This window comes from Vicia villosa, linkage group LG6 (genome assembly GCF_029867415.1).
Source record: "Vicia villosa cultivar HV-30 ecotype Madison, WI linkage group LG6, Vvil1.0, whole genome shotgun sequence".
Classification (NCBI taxonomy): Eukaryota; Viridiplantae; Streptophyta; class Magnoliopsida; order Fabales; family Fabaceae; genus Vicia; species Vicia villosa.
In genome coordinates, this window is record NC_081185.1 from 166,196,002 (window position 1) to 166,220,815 (window position 24,814).

Below are 24,814 nucleotides of genomic sequence, written 5' to 3' on the forward strand. Positions count from 1 at the left end.
TTCTATTTTTCTTTGAAATGAAATATAAGAAAAAGGAAAATTGAAATGATTTGATTTTAATTACTGTTACAATGTTCCTAGTGACTTTAGCTCATGCAATGTTCGGACAATACTAGAACTCGGACTCAAATCTATTCTTAATTCAAATCTATTTTTAATAACAGATTAAGATAAAGTGAAAGTAACAAATGGCGCAGACTCGGACTCAAAACAAACATTTTAATGAAATACGATTTGTTAGACTGAAATCTTTTAAAGTGGCCAAGTTTTTAGAAAAATTCAACTAACAAAACACAATGGACTCAAAACAAACATTTTAATGAAATACGATTTGTTAGACTGAAATCTTTTAAAGTGGCCAAGTTTTTAGAAAAATTCAACTAACAAAACACAATTTATCACGTTACTTATGGAGTTCATAAACATACTGTGTGTCTCCGGAAATAGGTACCGGTTTTTGTTGTTTAAATAGCACGACTCTTTATTTGATTTGATTCATAGAATGAAACAAAATATGAGTCTAAATGCATTTTGGTCTCTCATTTATCTAAAATAATAATTTTTGCCTTCCCAATTTCACATTTTAGTCTCAATCTATCCTTTTGCCCCCATAAATGATACATTTTGACACCAAAGGATAGGTTTGAGATCAAATATTAAACTTTGAATAAAAAATTGCATAATCAATCCCGTTTAAACTCAAAAATTTGTAACTACCAATCCGATTTTAGACCAAAATTACAACAACGTGAAGATGGAGAAACCAAAAATCCAAATTTTGAAAAGAAAGACCAAAAATATAAGTGTTGGATTCTATTAACCAAAGTACATTGTTAGTCATTTATCAGCAAAAACCAAATTCAAAATCCCAGGATTTTTGACATTCACAGTTACAAAAAATTATATTCTAAAATCAAGAGACAACATGCTGTTTACTAATCAAAATCTTCAAAGCCATTGATCATGTCTAATTGCTATGTAGGCACTATTATTAAGCATATGTTTGGCACCTATGATGCACGACGGTTTCATCTTTCTCCTAATGGAAACAAACAAAATACAACCACCTTTTAGTTCATTATGTTTTCTTCTTCATTCACTTCATATTCTTCATCGTCTTCATCCTCCTCATCGTCGTCATCAGGTTTATTTATTTGAGAGAATCTGCTTGGCTCTAATCGACCTTCATCTCCCATGAACTCAAGCCCAAACTTTGTGTCACGCTGCTTAACCAGAAGCCAACGCAGTAGTTTGTCTTCCTTGTTTAGGTAGTGCAGCTCTTTGTTGATTTCTGGTGTAGCCATCATGCTCACTTGCATCAGTTGGCCCTGCATTCATTAAAAATAGAAAATGCAACATGTTATTTAACTACATAATTACTATTTAAACATTGAGAAGAACACAGCCACTACTGCTTCACCAAAGACACACTTTCAAACTAAATATTTGCAAGTTTGTGTTAGTATTAGGCCTGGGCAGCAGGTATTTAGTACAATAATTATAAGGAACAAAAAAGTTTCACTACTGGTGTTGCCGTCATCTCAACAACCGGTCACGGGAAGACTGACAGCAGCGAGCAACAACATCAGGAGTGGGTTACCTTCACTTATTTCCTCTTTGTTATCTCATTGTTGTATTTCCTAATTTCCTACGAATTCTAACTCTATTTGGAAGAAGTTCCCGGAGTATAATCAGTAATAGTATAATCAATAATATTAAAGTATAATCGTAAATATTTATATCAGATCGGATCTAACAGTTTGCTAAAGATTCATCAGCAGCATCAGCATGTGGAAAACAGGACATTTGATAACGCTCGTTTTAGAATTTTTATTAAGATGTTATTTGAGCTACATTGAAATGTGGAACAGTAATATTGTTAGGGGGAATTCCAAAGAGCTTGTTTAGAATGTATTATAATAACATGCAGAAGTACTTGTTTCAATGGAAGAGAGTTTCATAGTACATACCTATATATTGATTTCATCCTTAAGATAGTTTATAAAAATATTTTAGGTAAAGCCTATGCAAAGCTTATTTCTTGTACTCAGTTTAATTCTATCCAACCTAAAGTGAGTTTTTACAGAGATTTAAAAAAAACACATGGTTCCAAAAAGTATGTTTGCTATGCTTCATCTTTTCTGAGCACCATATTCTCACCTGCCTTTAGTTCTAGATGACATGGAGTTTTATGAGAAACAGACAGCCGCTTGGTTTTTTTACTTGTCTCAGTCCTTTCATGAATTAGTTCACATTTTCAGAATTTGTTAAGTTGGGTTCCATTCAAGTTAAAGCAGCAACGAAGAATTGCTTCAATGCTTTATACCCTAGTCTATAATGGCTTGTCTCATGTTAATGGTCATCATAATAGTCCCCTCACGGATTGTGCTGTCAGATGCTTACATTTAATGTATGAAAGGGATTGCAGACATCCATTTGTCCTCCTGATTTGTGGTTTCTCCTGCTAGAAAAAGTTGCCCACCAGGTGCAGTTGCTGCTAGAACTCATGAAACTATTTCAGCCAACCTGAGATATGATGATTCTTCATCTTCCCCGAGTCTAGGTTCTGTTATCACTGTGACCCCCCATGTTTTCCTATTTGAAGAAAGGTAACTACTAGCTCTGTGACTATGACCATTATGATGTGGTGGAATTAATTCAACAAATGTATCTAAATGCCAATAGTATGTTATATTACCAGTTTCAATTAACTAATATGTTTCTCAAACATCCCCATAATCTACGATTTTGACATCCAGACTCCAGTAAATCCAATTCTACCTCAAAATTTATGTTGTTAATCTCGGATAGTGATTTGTAGTGTCGACACTCTAAAATGTTATAGCAGATAGCTGGATAACTACTACTGCAGAGACTAAAAACTAGTGTACAAAGTAAACATAAACCCTCGGAAGTAAACTAATGCACAAAATTCAAGAGATCATTATACTAATAGTTAAAGAACCTAAAGTATAGGGTAATAAAGCTTTACCCAAAGAAGAAGGGAAAAAAATAGAACTTAATAAAATGTAGGAAAAAGAACAGATCGATTTTTTATGAGCAAGAATGTAACATTGCTCTTCAAAGGGTTCAGATTGAAATTTATACCCTTAAAATAAGGGAAACAGTTTAAAACAAAGAAAATGAAGAATTTATCCCTAAAATTCTAATAGCGGGCACAATAGCGGCTGCTACAACCAGTACTGTTGACAGCAGCTCGCAGATCATTAGCGCAGTACCAAACCTACCACCACTGCGCTACTCTGCTATAGCGGTGCTATAGAATGCTACTGACAACAAAGCTATATGAAACATCTTCCCAAATCCTTAAACATATTATCAAAGCCATTTTTACACATCTACCTATGTATCACATTAATTTGTTTAGTTTTTGTAGCATAGCTTTGTTCATTACCAATACAACCCTAATAAAAAAACACAGTAAAGCACTAATGTTACACTAGAGCAGATAAAGGAGGAAAAATGAATAAGCTGTGAATTGCAGCAGACCTGAAAAAATCTGCCATCAAGTTTTTTCACACCATAACCCAACTGAATAGTTCCGAAACTCTTAACCTCAGTGACAACCCCATTTCTTCTACATACATGTTTTCCAATCCTTGCAACTAAACCAATTAGGGCTTCTTTTTTCACATGTGGCTTGAATAGAAGCATGCAATCATAAGGAGGCATTTTTTTGTTGGCTTCTTCTTCCTCCTACCTAAAAATTAATCAACAAATTAAAAGAAATGTTTGTAATTAACAAGCATCATTCAAATTAAGCAATCAAATAGAAATCATCGGAAAATGAGAGCTTCACTTTATCGATGAATGCGTGCATCAAATCAATGAACACTCAGTTGAAAACTCAATCTCAAAAACCATAAGCGATTTGGCACTCTTAAAGTTGAAATTGAAATCGAAACTTAGAAAGACCTAAAAGTGAGATTTGTGAAATTGAGAACTACATAGCGAAGAAAAAAAGAGTACCTACGGGTTTGGAAGTGTCGGCGAGATGGATAAAGAAGAGGAGGAGCTTCGTCGACGACAGCGGAATGTGAAGACCACGCGCCGCCGCTAGAGGGAGGGGCTGTTCAAGTTTTTGTTTTTGCTTGTGTGAAGAAAGAGAAAAGTGTGGGGTTTTAATAACCCAAATCAATATTTTGATTTTTTTTTCTTCTTTCTCTGATTCTTTAATTAGGTATGTTACTATGTTATGTGACATTGTTTATTTTTTCTTATTTATTTTGTCATTATATTTTACAATTTACATATGCTGGTTTATTTTCTTTGTTTTTACCAAACCCTAAATTACTACTCGTCTTTTTCATTTTCAATTGAAGAGGATATTGGTTAATTTCTAAGAATTCTGAAATAATTAGATTATTTCATTGTGTTGCTATATTAACTAGGAATAATTTTGAAATAATGGCCAATTAGTCTGAGCTAGAACAATCTTGCAATGTGTTTGGTTCTAAAGTGAAAAAAAAATCAATTTTGAGTAAATTTATTATGTAAAATTGATGCGGTCTAAAAATTGAGTTGAAACTAAAGTGTTTTTTCTATTTTTGAAGTCTTTGTATTCGAAATTGAGATCGAATAATCTAAAGGGATCAATTTTTCGTCCACTTACAAGGGCGCCGTTTAAAGTCAAAGTAAAGAGAACTATGTGATCTTAAGAGAAAGCATACTCTGATGATCTCAGCCTTCACCACTAAGCCGGCCAACCCCTGGATTGAAGGTAAAGTGTTTTATGTTTGAATTAATTTCTAAAAAAATAAGTTGACCAGTAAATTTTAGTATAAAAATCAATTAATTCAAATACTATAAATTTAAATTTCAAGTAGAATCAATTTTGGACAACATAATCCGTTCTAATCGAGAGCAACCGAACCGAATCGAACCGAAGCTATTTCGTCAAAAAATGCACTTTTGAGCTTCAAGAAAATCATGATTCAACAAAATTATGTAGATGTCAGTGCTCATAAAAACACTGATTAGATATTTGTAGTGAGTTAAGAACAGATTCTAGGACCAGTTTTCCTTGTCTTATAAGTTATGTTACAAATATTCCATTCAAAATCTTTATTTCTTCCAACCATTAAATCATGTAGAATCATATTCATGTTAATTCTTGATTAGGAAATATGTAATCTACACTCCACTCAATCTTAAACATGTGCTGCTGAAATTATGGAACCTTTTACTAACAAAGTTTGAATATTTATATACTGCTTTTATATATGTCAACTATCCAATGAAATGTTAAAAAAATTATATTATAGAGACTGTGAAATTATTAATTAATAACTATTTCTTAGATCCTTTTGCAAAAGCATTTTTTGTTCTCCATCAAGAACAAACAACAATATTTACAGATGCCATTTCCACTTTCCGATTAGCACATAATTAAAAGTTTCCTTTTTCTAAAGTATTTTTTATGCAAAAGTATATTCATCTTTTTTCTCTGTATATTTTTTGCAGATTCTTCATCAGTAACTAAAGGATATCTATGGACAACACTGGATGCAGTGGTGACTCCATCTTCTGCTTTACCTAAGTCAATAAAAATAATCCGTTTTAGCGTTTGATATATAAGTTCATTAGTCAGTAGCGTTCTGTCAAATTCGTTATATAAGTTCATTAGTCAGTAGCGTTCTGTGAATTTTTTTTGTTTTGTCATTCATAGAAGATTCTATCAGTTGTTTGAATCTTGAATTCACCAACAGATTTAACAAGTAACTGTAACTAACTCGACGCATGATCCACCTGTCAGAAGTCATACCATTACATACGAGAACATTTGGATTGTCTCTTTCGTTACTGATAGTGCCACAATTACACAACTCTCTCATAGGTCTAGCCTACAATCATTTTCTGTATTTTAATCATTAATTTCTTTCCACTATGATATTTATATATTTGCGTTTCTTGACTAAAACGAAAGTAAAAAAACTTTGCAAAGTTGAGCAAGTTCCAAAGCCTTTTCTCTTTGCACCTTATAAAAGAGAGTATATTTCTGATATTCATTTCTTCCACCATACATCTAGTATCAATTGGTGGTCCCTTAGATCTTTATATATTTATGGTAGATTCTTGGAGCCACTTTATTCCATTGCAGTAGCTACGCGTAGCCTTTTTATTTCTTCGATTGCGTTCATATCAATGCATAACAGTTTTCTTCTCCTAATAGTCCGTGCAAAATGATTGTTGAATCAAACAGGAGTCGCTTTAGCTATGTCGTTCTTCTTTGCCTTTTCCTTTGTTGTTATACTTCTTCGCAAAAGACCTGTCCAAACTGTGGTTCTATAGAAATTCCGTATCCTTTGAGTATAGAATCGAACTGTGGTGATCCGTACTATAGGCTTCGTTGTGACCCTCATTCTCGAAAGCTTTACTTTGACACTCTCAATGGAGGTTCCTATGTTGTACTCAGAATCATGTCTACGATCCAGCGCATGGTGGTGCAGGCACCACCGTGGTTACCTGGTTCATGTGTCACACAAGACATGCCGGTAAGTAATGGAATTTGGTTAAATCAGTCACTTCCTTTCAACATAACTTCGTCGAACACAGTGTTCCTCTTCAACTGTTCGCCCCGCCTCTTGGTTTCTCCTCTTAACTGCACTTCGTCTAGTATCTGTCATCGTTACTTGGAAAATTCAGGTCGCGTTGACAGAAAGCGAGCACACGAGTGTGCGAGTGGTCTTCGCCCCTGTTGCACTTTTGTTGCTGGTGGCATGCCTTCAGCTTACAAAATTCGCCTTCACAGTTCCGGTTGCCAAGCGTTCAGAAGCATCCTTCATTTGGACCAAGACAAACCTCCTAATCAGTGGGAGGAAGGTCTAGAGATTCAATGGTCTCTTCCATCTGAACCTGTATGCAGGACACAGACCGATTGTTCTAAAGACTCAAAGTGTTCATCTTCTAGTAGAGACAAACTCTTCCGCTGTATTTGTAATCGAGGATTCCATTGGAACCCTTCTGCAGCAACCTGTGAAAAATACAAGAGAAAATCCAAATGGAAAACCAGCTTGATTGTCTCAATAGCAGTTATTTCGTTTTTCTCATTCGCAATAGTTCTTGTTGTAATCGCGAAGTCCTTCAAACAATCTAAGCTCGCCAAGGAAAGAGAAACTGCGATGAAATCAAGCATTGGAGTCGATAAGCATTACAAAATGTTTCAACTGAGAGAGTTGAAGAAAGCAACGAAATGTTTTTCGCACGACAGGATCTTAGGAAGTGGCGGCTTCGGGGAAGTTTACAAAGGCGAACTACAAGACGGAACATTAGTAGCTGTCAAGAAAGCTAGAGTTGGCAACCTTAAAAGCACCCAACAAGTGCTTAATGAAGTTTCAATACTTTCTCAAGTCAATCACAAGAACCTAGTCAGACTCTTAGGCTGCTGTGTGGAATCTGAGCAACCTTTGATGATCTATGAGTATATCTCGAACGGGACCCTCTATGATCATATTCAAGGTCGGTATCCGAGTTTTCTCGACTGGAATAAACGGCTGAAGATTGCTTTTCAAACAGCTGAAGCATTGGCTTATTTGCATTCTTCAGCACACACTCCTATCTACCATAGAGACGTTAAGTCAACAAATATACTATTAGACGACGAATTCAACGCCAAAGTTTCAGATTTCGGACTCTCCAGATTGGCTAACCCGGGACTTAGTCATGTATCCACCTGTGCTCAGGGAACGCTCGGTTACTTGGATCCTGAATACTATCGCAACTATCAGTTAACCGATAAAAGTGATGTTTATAGCTACGGAGTAGTTCTGCTAGAGCTTCTGACTTCAAAGAAAGCGATAGACTTTACTCGTGATCAAGACGATGTTAACCTCGTAATTCATGTGAGTCAATATGCAAGCAATGGTGAAATCATGCAAGTGGTTGATCAAAGGCTTGTTCTATCTATGGAACCCTTGAGTGATAAATTGATCACAAGCATTAAACTCTTTTGGGAACTTGCACATGATTGTCTTAAAGAGAAGAGAGTTGAAAGGCCTTGTATGAGGGATATTGTTGAAAGACTCTTATGCATAATTAGGATTGAAGATCAAGAGTGAAGCCTTATAGTGAAGACTCTTATACATAATGTGTTTTAGGTTTGATAATATAATAAGTGTATTGTGTAATAGTGAGGTTAATAGACATAAAAATCTAGTTCAACTTTGTGTTAAAATATGATTTTATTAGCTATTTATGCTGAAAAACTTAAAGTTGTATTGTTATGTAACAATGTGCAATCTAGTCTTTAAAAGATAATGAGTAGCCCATTGAGAAAGGAACTAAAGTGATTCAAAAACTTGATTTTATTGGATGAAAAGGAAACATTAGAATCATATGCCATATTCTTTAGAAAGTAAGAACTATATTATTCAAAAGTATATACAAGAATTGGAATATTTTGAATGTTTTGTCTTGTTCTCTAAAGTGGTCTTCCTTTTGCAACTTAGGAAAGTGTTTTGACTCAAACTTATTAAATGGAAATTTTATTTTGCTATACTAGGAAAGTATGATAAGGCTAAATCAATGAAGGATTATGTGTGATTTTTTGTTTTAACTATTAGGTCAACCAAAGGTTGAGTATACTACATGCTCTTGACTTTTTTTCTCCCATAGGTTACATATGATGCTAGGGAGGACTATTAGCTTTTTAGATATTGTATGACATTGTTCATGCATGTCACACACTTAACAATGATAAAATAATTGGTTGATTTATTTTTTAAAAAAAAGTTTTTTTAATGTTTAAAAGTTTTTTTTTTTTAACAATACAATAATCACTTTGTTTTAATAGGAAAAGAAATTCAGATGTTATCTAACATGATTTTGTTTAACCAGACTTTCCAATAAGATAAAACTAATTAAAGATAAAATAAAACAAATAAAAATAAACTTAACTCAATTTATTATTTAAAATGTCCACTTAAATGTTGGTCAATATCAATGTGTTTCGTTATGTCATGTTAAACAAAAATTATGTGTAATATTAATGGTCAATTTGTTGTCCCAAAATGCTCTATATGACTTTTACATTGTATCTTCAAATCTTTTAGAACTTGTTTTATCAACAACAATTCACAAATTCTTAGTGTAAGCTTTAAATGTCACTTCAACACATGATCCAGTCACTACACTTTGCTTCTTGCTTCTCCAACAAGAAATTTATACAAGAAAATACCATAGTCAAAAGTAGATATTCGTCCACTTACATAAACTGCATAATCAACATCTATGTATGCCTCCATAGTTAGATTTTCATCTCTTTTGAACAAGAGACCTCTTTCCACGGTGACTTTGAGATATTAGAATTTAGTCAAAAACTTGTGAATAATTTGCTATTAAATCGACTCACTATATTGATCACATAAGACAATTTTGGTCTAATATGTGCCAAGTAAGTCAACTTTCACACTAATATATGATATTGTATCTAGTCAAAATTGACATTTTCCTCTTCATAACTCATCATGTGAATTTTTCCAATTGGAATGCATGTAGGTATGCATCAAGTTTTCATGTTCCGTGCAAAAGATCAAGCACATATTTTCTTTGAGATAAAAATATTTTTCTTTGAATAAGATACCTCAATTTTTAAGAGACGCTTGAGTTGACCAAAGTCCTTGATTTTAAAATTTGCTGATAATATTTTCTTTAGCAATTATCTTTTAGTTAAATCATTGTTCGTAATAATATCATCAACATGAACAACACATAAAATTAGTTTTCCTACTTTTAAATGTTTGAATAAGAGAGCGAGATTTCCTTGACTCTGCTTATAATTCAAAGAATAATTTCTTTTGTGAATTTCTCATACCATGCTCAAGGGGACTAATTTAGTCAATATAAGGTCTCCCTTAATTGACATACCTTGTTGAATGTATGACCATAACTTGGGGGAATATACATATACACCCCTTCTTATAAGTTCCCATACAAAAATGCATTTTGAACATCAAACTTTTGTAGTTTCCAAGCAAAATGAGCAATAAGATATGATAATATACGAACTGAATTCATATTTTTCTCTGGAGCAAATGTCTCCTCATAATTAATGTCATAAGTTTGAGTGTATTTTTTTCACTAATCTGACCTTATAACAATCAAGAGTATCGTCTGAATTGTGTTTTACTATATAACTCCATCAACATTCAACTAACTTCTTGTTTTCCTATCTTTAAAAAATCTCCCAAGTTCTAATTTTTTCAAGTGCTTTTATTTTTCCTTAATATCTTAGACATAATTTTTAATTTTTAAAGTCTCTTGAACAGATAATTGAATTATTTCTAAATCAACAACTCCATTAAAAATTTGATAATGTGGAGAATGATGTTTAAAGGAGACAAATGGAAAAATATGATATTTATATTTAGAGGCACAAGATCTTTTATCTCTTCGCAAAACAATAAGTACATCATTCATATCAATATCAGAAATACAAGTGTCACTAATGACAAAATTATTTTTATTACTTATCTCCAACTCAGACGATTTTAATTGTTTTTAGAGCATATTAGTTTTACTTTTTCACTAATATCCTATAATTGGTGTAGAAAGTGCTGCTTTAAGAAACACATACGATACTAGAGAAAATGTAATAAAAATATACTAGAGTTTAAAGTTGAACTAGGAATGCGATTCAAAATAGGTGACATGGGTGGAACTAGAACAAAAAAATACACAGTTTCAGAAGTTTAATCAGGAATATGACACAAAATAGGCGGCGACCTAGATATAGACATTGAAGTGGGAGCCAAAATTTTAGGGAGACTAGGACCAAAGTTGTATAACTTGAATCATAATCAGATTCATTAACATTCTCTCATTGAGACTAAGGGCTAGTGAAATGTGGTTCTATCTAATATAGGTTAAAGCATTTTAGCTTTTGATAATGACAAAAAATAATGCAAAGTTTATCTTAAGTATCATCATAAAACAATTTATCAAAAAAAAAATTGATCAAGTTCTAATAATGAGACAAAACAAGTTAAATCAAATTCAAAAAGATCAACAACAACGAAACTAGAGATGTGGAAGCTCGTCTAGTCTCTCGGTTAAGTGCTTTTGTATATTTTGTCATTAGTATGTAAAATAAAATTAAAAAAAAAGTAAATTTTGAAATACTAAGGAGATGCACACACACACTAAAACATTTACAAACTCTTCATTTGTTTCAAATCTTTTCTAAAAATAAATCGTGACAAATGCTTAATCGATTAAGAAGTGATTTGTCCCATTTAGAAAATAAAAACTTGTTGTTTGATCGATTAAAACTTTCTTCTAATCGATTAAGGAGTCAATTATCCTACTAATAAATTAGGAAGTCAATTATTGATTAATGAGAGAACTTGACTTAAGGTTCTTATTGATTAAGTCTAATTGATTAGCGTTGCATCCTAATCAATAAGAGAGTGGGTAGATCCATGGATTATTGTATTTTTTAGCTAAAATATTTTCCTATATAAAGGATTGTTGTACTAAATTTTAAAGCACGAATTTTATGAACTTACTATGCTCATATTTTAATCACTCTCCTTCTAAAATCACTTTCATTTACTATACACTTCTTTATTGATGAGAGAGTAAAATACATATATTAAGAGTTGCATAATTCTTTTATTGTGTTGATATTGTAATATAAGATCTTAGTAGTCTTGTGCATTTTTAATTGACTTTTGAGGTTGCAAGTTAAACTTAATAAAATGTTTGGTGTAATGAAGGTTGTTGGGTTTATCCTATGTAAAAACTTAAGTTGTTGATAATGGATATCTCAATGGAAAACTTTTGAGGATTGGAATAGGTTGTGTAGTTTAAGGTTGAACTAGTATAATTTTTGTGTGATATCTCTAACTCCATCTCTTTACTTTTTGTTCTTTGTTTTCTTGCTGCCTAATATATGTTTCTATTCTCTTCTAAAAATCAATCAACTTAAAATGAACCTTTTGCGAAAAAATTCAAAAAGTAGTTAACACAATTCACCCCTTTTGTGTTTGAGTCACTTGGTTAATAAGTGGTATCAGAGTCAAATTCATGTTATAAGACTTATCTTCTCAAGAGTTAGGAATGAGTTTAAATGATTCAATAAACAAATTGTCATCTTTTAATGGCGATGCATGTTTATTGGAAAGAGAAGATGGAAATCTTTATAGAAGGGATGAATTATGATATATGAGCTGATGTAAAAAATGATTATTTTGTTCCTACACATATAGTTGATAGTGTTGTGGAAAACAAAGAAAATAAGAAAAAGATGTAGCACAATTTGAAGGAAAAAACTATTAATACTGCCGCTCTCAGTGTTGATGAGTTTTCTCATCTTTTTCACTATGAGTCTACTAAAGAAATGTGACACATCTTTCAAGTTACATGTGAGGGTACAACCGGCCTAAAAAGGAATAAAATGAACATATTGACTCATGAGTACGAGTTATTTAAAACGAAACCTTAGGAAAATATTCATGACAGAGAAAAGTGTTTTATTCTTATTATGAATCACTTGAGAAATTTAGAAAAACTTTTCCAAATGAGAATTTGATTAAAAAAGTTTTTAGATGCCTAATGCGCAATTGATAACTTAAAGTAACTGAAATTTCTTAATATAAAGAATTGTCTTATATATGAATTTGGTATTTTGTTTTGAAAATTGCAATAACACAAAATGGAACTAAAAAATTTAGTTGAAGATGAATAGGAAATAAAAACAAAAAAAGTCTTGCTCTTAAAGTCGAAGAAGACAAAATTCAAAAAATGGCGAAGATGTGAATCTGTTAGTTCGAAAGTTTAAAAAAAAACATAAAGCATGACAAGTAGCAAGACTTTAAACACAGAAATGAAGGATGATATTCCTTCGTGTCAATTTTCTACCAATGTTGAAATACAAAGTCGAATTTTCCTTTGAACTAGAAAAGAGTTGAAAATTCAGAAAATCTCAAAAAGAAACAAATAAGACATAATCAGATTGGGATGATAATGATATCGACTCTTAGGATAAATCATAAAATAAGGAAGAAGCAAAAATCTGCCTTATGACAAAACATAAAGACAATGAGGTAAACAATCCAACTTCCTATTTTACCTATCATGAATTGTTTTCCATTTGTAAAAATTTATATTAATGAGTAAAGTAAACTATAAAAGTTTATTTCCTTCTCTAATCAACAATTTCTTCTCTTGAAAAAAGAAAATAAAATTATTAGAAGAAATAAACTGTCATAGAGAGAAATAAAATGTTTTAATTCAAAACCCCTTCCCTCTTCTTCTCATTCTTATGGAAATTTTGGTGAGTTTATCAAGTGTGAAAATGCATCTTTTTAGAAAGTGTACTTGCTAAAAAAAATTACATATGCATAACACCACTATGCTAGTAGGAGTTGCTAGAGGATTCAGTATTTCTGGGTGTTTAGGCAAGTTCACGAAGGTGAAAACCCCTATTTAGAGGTGTTTTCTGTGAGAAGATGGCAAGCTCATGGGGGTGAGAAACTCAGTATTTTAAGAGTATTTCATGGTGAATACAGAATTTCCTCCTCAGTCCTCGGCTTAAGCTATTTATAGAGGTCTGTAGGTCTTAATTTAGAGAATCCTGAGAAATGATAACTGCTCCACCTTAACTAGAGAACCCTGATGACTACCTACTTCTTAGAGAATCGTGTGGTCACAATTTCTTATGCACGTGATTATGAATTATGTACATGTCACTACCCACGTAAAATTTACAACTTGTATAATAGGCTTGATAAATTATCAAAAGAAGGAATAAGTTAAACCTCATTCTAAGTAATAAAAAAAGTAACTTATAATAAAATTGGTCCTGGTTAAAAAAATACACACATTGATATAAACATGTGTAAAAAGAAATTATTTTTTATATGGATTGGTTTTACGGTGGAAAACTTGATTAGATGTGGAAAATACAACTTTTTAAGGCAAAAATATCCCACTTTAAAATAGTGGAAGATAAGTCAAAAGTAAGTAATTAGCTCCTATAATGCGTTGCATAATTCATTCAAATATAATTTTTTCCATTGCTTTGTCACAGTGGAAGAACCAATTCATTATAGTTTCCAAAAAAGCTTATTTTTGTATTTGGTAATGGCAGCACTAAATTACGAATGTTGGAGTTCATGAATGTTTTTTAATTATTGTAATCGCATTCGAAAAAGGGTTGACATTCTCTCTGATCTGAATGTTATTCATTTCTTGTGGGCCAACTACATGTTCATTACTCAAATGAGATTTTTCTGTTGTCAGAATGCTTGATAACTTGCTTTCTTTAGTATATTATGTTATGTTCATTGGGATTTAAAGAAGTAGAATCTATACATTGACTAGATTACAGAACACTATAATTACATATACATTTGTATACAAAAATATGGAGAGCTCAGACCAAAGAAATCATTCGATCCAATGACCAATAACATCAAGATTGTTAAAAATTACGATTTAAAACCTAAAACTCTATAGACTTCTCATTTAAATAACTATTTCGTATTAATTCGCGATTTAAAACTTAAACTCTATAGATTTTATGTTTTTAGATCATCATTTCATGTTAAACTGCAGGTAAAAACTTTTTTATGTAAAATCGTATTCTAGGATGATTTTAAACAATTTGAATCACTCTTAAATCGGTAAAATCGTTAGATTCTATTCCTTGACCCAATTTTTTCTTTTTAATTAAATTTTAAAAAGTTCATTTTATATTTTACCTTATTAAAACTTCTTCCCGCACAGTGGACGTTTTGAAACTGTTTTTTCAAACAATCCTCTAGTCGCACTTTTAAATAATTTAGTCTTTGATTCAATATTGAATAACCTTTATCAATTGGAGATGAATCTGATAAATTTGATCAAGTTAACAATAAAGACACTACTGATGAAGATGATGTTGGAGATAAAAACGAAAAAAACACTTTTTTTTAACTTGATAAATTTATGAAACTCTGATAATCTCTTGGATGTTACATTTTATGATTTAATGGGTAATTTATGTAGTTTACTACAAATTTATAAATATTAAAATTTATTATGATAATTTAGTTTTTTTTTATAATTTCATTAAATTTTAAATTATTAATACATTTACAATATTATGTATAAGTATATTTATATATGTCGTATATATAAATTTGATATTTTTTGATGAGGTAAATTTTACGATTTTACTTTTTAATTTTATTTAGGTAAAACGAATCAAGATAAAAACTCAACTCTGAGAACCTACCCACAACGAGGATTTTTTCAAAAGGGAAAATCTTTCCAAATTATTTGTCCAACATTTCAAGGGAAGAAAAGTTAATTAATTTCTAAAAATAATAGAAAATATAAAACACTATGCTTAGCTTACCAAAATATGTTTTACAGCTTCCGGACAGACATCCATAAACTTTCCAGCATATTTTGGCAAGGAATGCCTCGAATTATCATCGGATCAAAATTTGAAGGTTCGTGATTTGTAATGTATACATAAAGTTTTGAACATCGGATCAAAATTTGAAGGTTCGTGATTTGTAATGTATACATAAAGTTTTGAACCTTCACTTTTAGCATACATAGGGGCTCTAGCCATTGAATCAATCAACTGTATATTTGGGATATCCGACAACTTGAAAAATCTCTTCACATCTTTGAATTCGATAGTTTCCACTTACACCATCAAAAGCCAAATATGACGGTAACATAAATATTTCAATTCCCATGTTACGCATTACTTGCGAAACCTCACCGTAGAGGGGATAAACTGTGAGAAAAGTGTGGATGGATAACCAGGGGGTTTCCATCAATAATTCAACCTGCAGTAGTATCTCACCAGACCAAGAAAACATCATTTCTTCATCACTTTCCACAGGCAAATCAGACCCCAACAGGTCCATCATATCAGTCTGCACCACTAATACATATAAGAATAAAAATCTAGAGTAAGAACTTCAGCAGGACATAAACAAGTTTGGGCAATGTGCCAATACTCCTCGCCACTCAACCACAATTAGGTTGCAATGTGCCAATATAAGTTTTGTATTTAAGTTGTAGTTTGTTGAGTATGATTAGGTATGTTGGTTTTATCCCTATATTTATAGGATTTAATTGTGGATTTGATTGGAATCTCTTGGTTATAAGCAACAAGGCTGAGAGTAATTTCTCTCTAGCAATTCAACAACTATATATAGTGCTGAAAAAATTAAGCTGCATCTATAGCTAATCTAACTAAAGCTAACATACACAACTGTCACTAAAAATGTTGGTTGCAGAAACAGTAACAGGGGTAAAGAGAAAATATACAACTCAATAGGGCGTAGGATAGCTTTAGTGAACCTAAATAGAAATACTCTAATGCAGTTTCCATTTACAATCCATTTCTTGAAAATATAATGCAAACAGCACAGCTGAGAAACCAAAAATGTCGTTGTCTAAAATGAGCGTAATATGGATATAGATCATCGACGAAAACAAGAATTCAGTCCATACAAATACATGGAGCAGAAAATACAGAACCTTCATAAGAATGACCGAAACTCAAGGGATAAAATATTTCTCATATTAAGAGTACAACCCTTGCAGTGTTAAATATTATTGGAGTTAGAGAAGTTGAGGTAACACTGTTAATCGGTTCAACACAAGTTCAAACAGCACTAATTACAAGAGGAACTAACAACCACATGTATAAATAGTAAAAACTATTAGTACTTTGCTTAAAATCTAGTAAACTATATAACATATAAATCATTTAAAATACAATCCTCCCCTCCAGTAGTCTATTTCCTGGCCATCTCTATTTTCTGGTGCCAGGACCACTTCACTATAAAAATGGCAGCAACTTACAGGTTCCCTCAAACCAGAAGAAGAAACTCAACAGAAAATAAACCAATGCCTGATATGAACTATCTGCGGTAACGGTGGCGTTTGAAATTGAAGTACACATGCAGAATTCCACGTTCAAATGTGCACTTAAAACCTTTCTTGTGAGAATATTCCCATTCTTTGTTTACAATGCGGAAAGCCTGTCATGGAAGATAAAGGAAATAAGATTTTTTATCGGCAAATTTTACAGAAGTTAGTGTGATCTCCTTATCCCGCAAGGAAACTGTTAAAAGTCACAAATTGTCTAGTGATCAAGAAGATTGGACATTTGGACTTACTATATCTTCATATGGTGGCCCTGCATGGAATCGTATAATGCAAGTCTCTCCATTGCTGCCATCCTTGTCAATAGTGTAGTTAGGGGCTTTTATCTTGTCTACAAGGTCAGGATAGAAAATATTAAATTTGTACCCTTGCACAATCTTTGGAGGTGGGTTGTCATGATCATAGTGAGTCTGGTTATATTTGTTCCATTCATATCCGGTGTGAACACGGTTGAAATACTTCGGCTTCCTTGGTCTGTACTTGTCATGCCACCAATAAACCTGCTCCAACATTAAGCAGTAGTGTCAATAACTTCAAAATTGAAAAGGGTGACAAGAATTTAGACAATATTTTATTTCTCCTTAAAATATCAAAATACATTGAGAGTGTATTTGCTTCCTCTAGTGTCGGCTTTTATGGCGGAAAGAAGCAATTGAAGGATATGGCAGAATGATATTTTAACAGTTGGCATAAGACTCATCTATGATACTCATCCACATTTATAACTTTCAAATATCCAAATTATTCTATCCTATATAAAGATATATTTTTTATTTCCCAAAGAATGAAAATCATATATAAGGTCTAGAAACAATACCTGGGAATCAAGGCTCACTTCAGCTCCAGATCCAAACACTGCATCTCCATCCTCCATAGCTCCCATAGCTTTTATGGCTTTCATCTCTAAATTATCTTCCGATGGAGCAGGCTTTGAAGCCATTGCTTCCTGAATTCGTCTTTGCTGCTCTTCTATTACAGCTATACGTTTTCGCTCCTATATGTACCAACATAGTGAAATTATAATTTCTTTACTCATAATATAAGCATGGGATCGTCATTAAAAATAATAATCATGTTTAAAGAGATTACCAGTATAGCTCTGTCCTCTTCAGGATCAATAGCTTCTTCATTTTCATCATCATGCAATAGTTGTGGTGAAAATGATCCAGCCTCGTCTTCAGCTTCTTGATTCTCTCTAATGGGCTCTGGTGAAAATGATTCATCTGCAGAACGGACTACCACTGTAGAGAAATACATATCAACAATGATGAAGATATAGATGAAGCCAATAAAAAAATCTTGAACAACAAAGAGTATATACCTTTAGTATCGTCCTCGGTATATGCCTCCTCAGGTATCATGTCATGAGCAGTCTCCGGTTCATCTTCATCCTCCAATGGTTGTTCAAGACGTTGCAAATGCTTACGTAACATTTTAGCATGGATTTCCTTTAAACAAGCCTATATTTGAAGCAAATTAATAAGACTTAGATAAAACAAATATTTAAAGGCATCTAAGAGAATAATAGGAAAATAATGTGATGAAGAAAACCTTGGCCTTGTATATGTGGAGCTGTTTTAAAATGGCCTCCCAGTACTCAACCACCTTTGCTGTACCAGTACGCATCTCTGACTCAATGTGAACCTCTAGGGCTTCCAACTCTGTACGCGTCTTTCCATGTAAAAGGTCCTTCACATCTGGCTCAACACTGGAATGCAAACCCCTTTGTTCAGCAAGCAGCTCAGCAGGAGGTTCTTCTCCACGAACCCTAGCCCGATCAATTGCATCCTTTTTCCGAGATTCAGCTAGCTCCCAATCGCACACCACAAGGAGAGCCTATATGAAGGTGTCGAACAATAGCTTAGAAGAAAGTGCCAACCATAATGGCCAAAATGTGTTGCATAAAACAATAAAAGGAAGAGATCATGAAATTCCTTTAGTTCTTTTGGTCTCCAGTCCAACTCAAATATTTACTTGGAAATTATCTTGAATGCATTGAGTCAGATACGGTAAAACTTATTAATCATATAACCCGTGCAGAACTCAAACTAGAAATCAAACAATAGAAACAGGGTGATACCTCCCAATATTCCACATGGGTTGGTGTTGCCCTGTCAAGATCCAGATGCATTTTGATGTCATCACGAAGTTCACTCATTTCTTTAACAGTCAAACCCTGTACCATATATCAAATCCTTATTTAACTTGTTCAATAATTTTAACTTTCGAAGTTGTAATTAAAACAGTGAAAAGAATAAAAGAATTAAATGAAAAGGAATTAAAAGCTAGATACTAACCTTGAAGACCAAGTATGGTTCATTTATTTCTATATCCAAATCATCAGAGCCATTGAGGTGCTTGGTTAGGACATCAATTGGCCTGGCACGCCCTTCACGCAATCTAATTTCTGACCTAACTTTGCTTTGATCGAAATGGAACTGCATATTAAAAAGAAGTCAACAAAAAGACAATATTATAGTAAACAAGAACAAATGTAAACAAACTCAGAGCACTGTACCTCCTCTTCCTTTTTTTCCCAGTCTTGGAACTCAGCTCGAGCACGTTCTCTAGCTAACAATGCCTGAAAGAAATAATTTGTCAAATGACATTAAGATTACATAGTTTATGACACCATTAATCTAACATTTGTGTCAAGCCTTGACCTGACTCTAACATATTGCCACCATATATGAACCTCAAAATAAATATTGAGGGAAGTTGAATTATAGAAGCGCTGGTTAAAAAAGATAACCGATATGAAGCCATGCAATTTTCCCTCAAATAAATGAACTGATATGTAACCTTTACGTAATTGGTATGCCATATTAGAATACAACCACAAAAATTTACAGTCACTAGACAAAAGATTTTCTTCCAACAGATTAAAATGAAAACAGCTGAAAACTACGGACTAGATAAGGGAAATAACTGAATGTTTAACTAACACAGAATGAAAAATTGTGATACTAAACACTGATCTAAGACTCTTGTTTAAACTAATATGTCTGGTTAGGTATAGAACATAGTAATACACTACCACTAGTACAGCTAAACAAGCTCAGACTTACAATAGTTAACACAACATGACTAAATTCCCAAAATACCTATTAACTAACAACAAATAATGAGAGGACTTACCATTTCTTCTTCATGTTGTGCTTTCTCAAGTGCCCTTTCCTCTCTCCTCTTTTTCACCTTTTCAATTTCTGCCTGTATTATAATTGTGAATATAGCAACAGTAAGCAGCAAGAATACTTAGTTGTTTGGGCAGTAGTAACAGATCACAGAACCAATCAAATTGGGAAAGCAAAGAAGAAACATGCAAAGCCTTATCTGAAGCACACAAGTTACCTAAATAAGGCTACTGAATAGCTGAACTATTTTTAATCTATTCCTAGTTATGGTTTAACAAAACCAGAACCCCAACCCAATCATCCCCAATGAATACTAATAAATAATTTGGAATAAGATCTCTAGGTAAAAACAATTTACTGATTCAGACAGAATAGTATAACATTGTTTAGTGCACATCAAATTTCATTCAATCTAAAATGATAAGGATGGATATTGAAAAAAAATGGCAATTCTCAAATAATAATAAAAAAACAGAATTTTCAGAAAGTGAAAAGATTGAATGAGTGGCAAAAAAAATCCATTGTGTACACCGGTCAACCCATATGCAACAATAATAGGCACCGAGTTTTTGTAAATATTATTTCCTACCCAGCAACCATTGTCATGTTCTAATGTAAAATCAAAGCAGAGATGTATCTGGCAAGCCCTTCCCCATGAAACTTACATGGAATGTTAAAGGCGTGAAGCATGTTATATATGATAGGTTATATGATGAGGTTAACATTCCTAATAGGTAGGGAAAAGGTCAGGCTCTTAAATTTGGTGCAACATTTAATCCACCAGAGTTGTGTAAGTAAGATCCCGCTGAGGACTGTTACACCTATTGAATCCTCTGGATAGTGTAAGTCTAATGTTCCCCTATCATTGATTTTTCTAACTAGCCTCATCTTATTAATACCCAAATTTAAACACCTACATGGTCCAGGTGTTTAAATTGGAACTTAGATACCTTTACACTATTATTATTTTAAGATTCTGTATGGGGCATGTTGCTGAGGTTAAAGAGACGAGTATCGTCTGGTATGTATATCATTACTAGAGTGGGCCTTGGCCTTAGTTTGTTCTTTCTTTTACAGCAGGCCTAGTGTTATTGTTGCTATCTACTCATGTCATGCTTACTCGAAATATCATCTATTAAGATAAAGCTAAAAGTGAAAAGAAGAAGAAGAAAAAAAGCAACAAAAATAGCTGCTCCAGTTCAAAACTATTAAACTCAAAACACAAACCAGATACCAAGAATTACTCTATTACAAAAAAAAGTAAACTTCTGGGAATGGAACACATACCATCCTATCCACTTGTCTTTTCTTCTCAGCCTTAACTGAAAAGGATTCAATAGATACACCTTGAGTAACATCGCGTTCAATCTTCTTGCGCCAAACAAACCTACAAATAACATTCTTGTAGGTTTATAAATCATATATATCTCCATATCGGCGACCAGTATTTATCTGCAATATTTAAGTACACTTATAATAAAGAATCTAACATAAGTTTAATGCAATTATCAAACAAACTAACAAAAAATAAAACAATGAAAAAGAAAAAGAGGAGAGCATACTTTTCATTGAGATTAGAATCACCAAATGGATTAGAGTCATTGGAATAACCAGATACTGTATTCGTCTTTAACTTTTTAGCAACTTTCGTAGCCTGAACAACAACAACAACAAAGAATTAAGCATAATATTCAACATATGAAGTTAAATAATGAAATTATTGATGAAGAATCTAGTTGAAACCTTTCTATGCGCTTTTTTAGCCATATACTGTGAAATTTCCTCTTCTGTGATTGTTCTCGAAGACTTTTTCTTTCTTCCACTTCTATCATCTTCTTCACTGGAATCATCTGAATCCCGCCGTGACCGGCGACTACTTCGCCTCCGGTCGTCGGAGTCCGACTCCGATGCAGAATCATCGGATCTTCTCCGTCTTCGACTTTTTCTACTACTACCTCCCGCCATTTTCTATGAAGAAAAAGTAAACAACGTAATCATTATAGTTAGAAGAATAACATTCATTGTTGAACCCTAAATCGTACTTTGCGAGATGTGAATCTAAAATTGGAAACTAGTTGTGGATAAAATCGATGACGGAGAAAAGGAAGAATAACCTGTGGCGGTGGTGAATAGACGGTGAGGACGGAAGAAGAGAAATATGATGGTGGAGTATGGCGGCGTGTTGTTGATCTGAAACCTCTGCAATTGCACCACACAAATTTCTTCGTTCACTCTTCTTTCGTAGTTGCTTGAAATTTTAAATAATTTTGTATTTTTCAATGGAGTGAAATAAACCAAAAGCAAAACTACTTAGTATTAGTACTTAGATCCGTCTGAGGTACGGGTTAAATATTTTTTTTGAGTAAAAAGAAATTTTAAACTAACTTATAATTTAGAAATTTTACTTAAGATTACTATTGTATAGATAAAATGTTGATCAGTGTATTTTGATACACGATTCTCTATGTTTATACTTTTACATTTTCATGTTTTATTTTGGTTATTTTTCCTTTTAATGTGTTTTTATAATTTAGTTTATTTTTATACTTATTTGATTTTCGTATTCTATTTTCAGCTTTGACAGCTTTCACGAAAACGATCATAACTGGAGTTTCAGGAATCCGATTGAGGCGTTCTAATAATCGCCGGAAAGCTAAGACAGAGAGCTACGACTTTCGTGTTGGAGTCAAAGTCAGATTTGGAGCACATAATTTCCAAGTTTTCGTTTTAAGTTGCAGCCTTAGTTTTATTTAGTTTTGGGTCATTTGTTATGGGTCTGGGTTATATTTTCGACCCGGTTCGAATTTTTAGTGAAAATCTTATTTTGTTTTATACGGGTTGGCAGCCGCTACAGTACTTTTACCTTCTATTCATGAAAAATATTATTTTCTTTCACGATTATGATGGAGAACTAATTCCCTGAGTTGATCTACTGTAATTGCGTTCCAACGCTTTGAGGTTTTTAATTTACTAATTCAATTTCGTTTCTCTTTCAATTCTATTTTATGAAATTACATTTGCTTAATCTGTTGTTTCATGGAATGTGTTGATTAAATTTGTATGATTGTATTCCTAATCTTTAATCGTTATCGTTTGCTTAATTCGTTATCGTGTCCGTTTAATTCATGTTTGCTTAATTCATGAAACTTAATCTCGTTTGCTTAATTCGGATAATAGGAACATACAACTTATACTATCAATTGCGCTTGTCAATGGATATTATGATCGAATAGGAATAGATAATCCGCTTATGAGGTTGGAATTACAATAATCAATGATAGATAGGAACCGAATCAGCAAATTGTCGTTTTACCTTATTTTATAATCACTTATTTTAATCTCTTATTTGCTCTATTGTTCATAAATCGATCTAAAACCATAAACCCATTTTATGTATATTAGTTAATAACAAAACAAGAATCTTTGTGATACGACTCGAGTCATTGTCGCTATATTACGCTTTACAAAATACTCGTTTTTGATTCGTGTGCGACAGCGGATCAATGTCATTGTTATTAATAGTATACGTAAAAAAAAGTTAATTTTCTTAGTTTTTTTTGTAAATTATAAAACAATGCGGGCATTTCTAAATTATTAATAATTTATGTAAGTTTAAAAAAAAATAACTTGTTAAATAAAAATACCACAAAAACATATAAAATCATTTAGTTCATTAATAATTTAATCATATAAAAATTACCCGAGGTAAATCATATTATAATTTTTAAATAAATAATTAGAAATATATTAATATAAATAATTTTTATATAAGTTACATTTGTAATTTAAAATATAAGTTAATTATTTTGATCTTTTATAATATTGTTTAGCTGTTTAAAATAAATTTAGATAAAAATAATAAATACAAAAATATCATTTATTTATAACATCAAATTAATAATTAAATTAGAAAATAAGTATAAGTGTGAAATTAAAATAGGAAAATCACAAATTTTATAAATGGTAGAAGATAAATAAATTTAATTATAAAGCTATATAAATTAGAAAGCTGAGGAGACAAATACCTTCAATCCATCTTTTAAACTCGTCTCTTATACTATTCAAGTTCTTCAACAATTTTTTAACCCAAAAAAAGTAATTAAAATTTATATATTTAAAAATGAAAATACTTCTTTTAACCCATCATCTTCTACAACTCAAATTCTTTAATATTAATTTCTGATGCTTTAAAATATACACCTAAAAAAGTATAATTAAGAATTAGAAAACAACAAAATTAAAAACATAAAAAAATATAGCCAAAATTTTTAAAAACAATACTAGAGATAGAAAAAAAAAAAGAAAAACTATAAGTTTAAAGAGGAAGATGATTCTAATATATCATTTAATATTATTTTGGGATGATTCAAAATATGCACCTATGGAAGAAAAATATAACATAAATTGAGTGAGAGAATTAAAACCATAAAATATAACTAAAATTACTTATTATTACCGCTAAAAAAATCAAAAATCATAATAATTTTTTAAAAAAATACAAAATTATAATAATGACCTAATAAATTATTATGTATTTAAAACATAATAAGAGGTTTAGTACACTTATTATAAATGATAACCATAATATTAAGAAGTTGACTAAATAGTTTTAAATAGTAAGTGTAATTTTCAAATAAATAATTAAACTCATTAATTATGATCCATTTTTATTTATATGTTTTCAATAAATATTTTTCAAAATAAATAGTTTTTCTTACAAAGTAACTATCTTGAAAAAATAAACTGTATTATTTTTTTGTTTT

The 24,814-nt window shown here is 31.9% G+C and overlaps 3 protein-coding genes across 5 annotated transcripts; 1 reads left to right on the forward strand and 2 right to left on the reverse strand.

Moving 5' to 3' along the window:
* Window positions 1-755: 755 nt before the first annotated feature.
* LOC131611020 (uncharacterized) lies at window positions 756-4,165 on the reverse strand. Of its 2 annotated transcripts, none has more exons than XM_058883145.1 (3): window positions 3,991-4,165; window positions 3,511-3,717; window positions 756-1,328 (listed from the first exon to the last, which is right to left on the reverse strand). In XM_058883145.1, exons 2-3 carry the CDS (start codon window positions 3,691-3,693, stop codon window positions 1,071-1,073), a joined length of 441 nt encoding a protein of 146 aa, XP_058739128.1. In that variant the 5' UTR covers window positions 3,694-3,717; window positions 3,991-4,165; the 3' UTR covers window positions 756-1,070. The 2 variants fall into 2 exon arrangements, with proteins under 2 accessions (XP_058739128.1, XP_058739126.1); XM_058883143.1 differs by having other exon boundaries at window positions 3,511-3,721; window positions 3,991-4,164.
* Window positions 4,166-5,977: 1,812 nt separating this feature from the next.
* Window positions 5,978-8,254, forward strand: LOC131611019 (wall-associated receptor kinase-like 20). The gene has a single exon (XM_058883142.1). The coding sequence runs from the start codon at window positions 6,204-6,206 to the stop codon at window positions 8,076-8,078; it is 1,875 nt and encodes a 624-aa protein (XP_058739125.1). The 5' UTR covers window positions 5,978-6,203; the 3' UTR covers window positions 8,079-8,254.
* Window positions 8,255-16,675: 8,421 nt separating this feature from the next.
* Window positions 16,676-22,338, reverse strand: LOC131611021 (splicing factor Cactin-like). Of its 2 annotated transcripts, none has more exons than XM_058883147.1 (14): window positions 22,166-22,338; window positions 21,795-22,019; window positions 21,614-21,705; window positions 21,339-21,438; window positions 20,056-20,127; window positions 19,436-19,498; window positions 19,215-19,355; window positions 18,998-19,093; window positions 18,469-18,753; window positions 18,239-18,377; window positions 18,007-18,152; window positions 17,735-17,911; window positions 17,151-17,417; window positions 16,676-17,012 (listed from the first exon to the last, which is right to left on the reverse strand). In XM_058883147.1, the coding sequence occupies exons 2-14, from the start codon at window positions 22,014-22,016 to the stop codon at window positions 16,893-16,895; spliced, it is 1,920 nt and encodes a 639-aa protein (XP_058739130.1). In that variant the 5' UTR covers window positions 22,017-22,019; window positions 22,166-22,338; the 3' UTR covers window positions 16,676-16,892. The 2 variants fall into 2 exon arrangements, with proteins under 2 accessions (XP_058739130.1, XP_058739129.1); XM_058883146.1 differs by having other exon boundaries at window positions 18,007-18,158; window positions 22,166-22,337.
* Window positions 22,339-24,814: the final 2,476 nt, after the last annotated feature.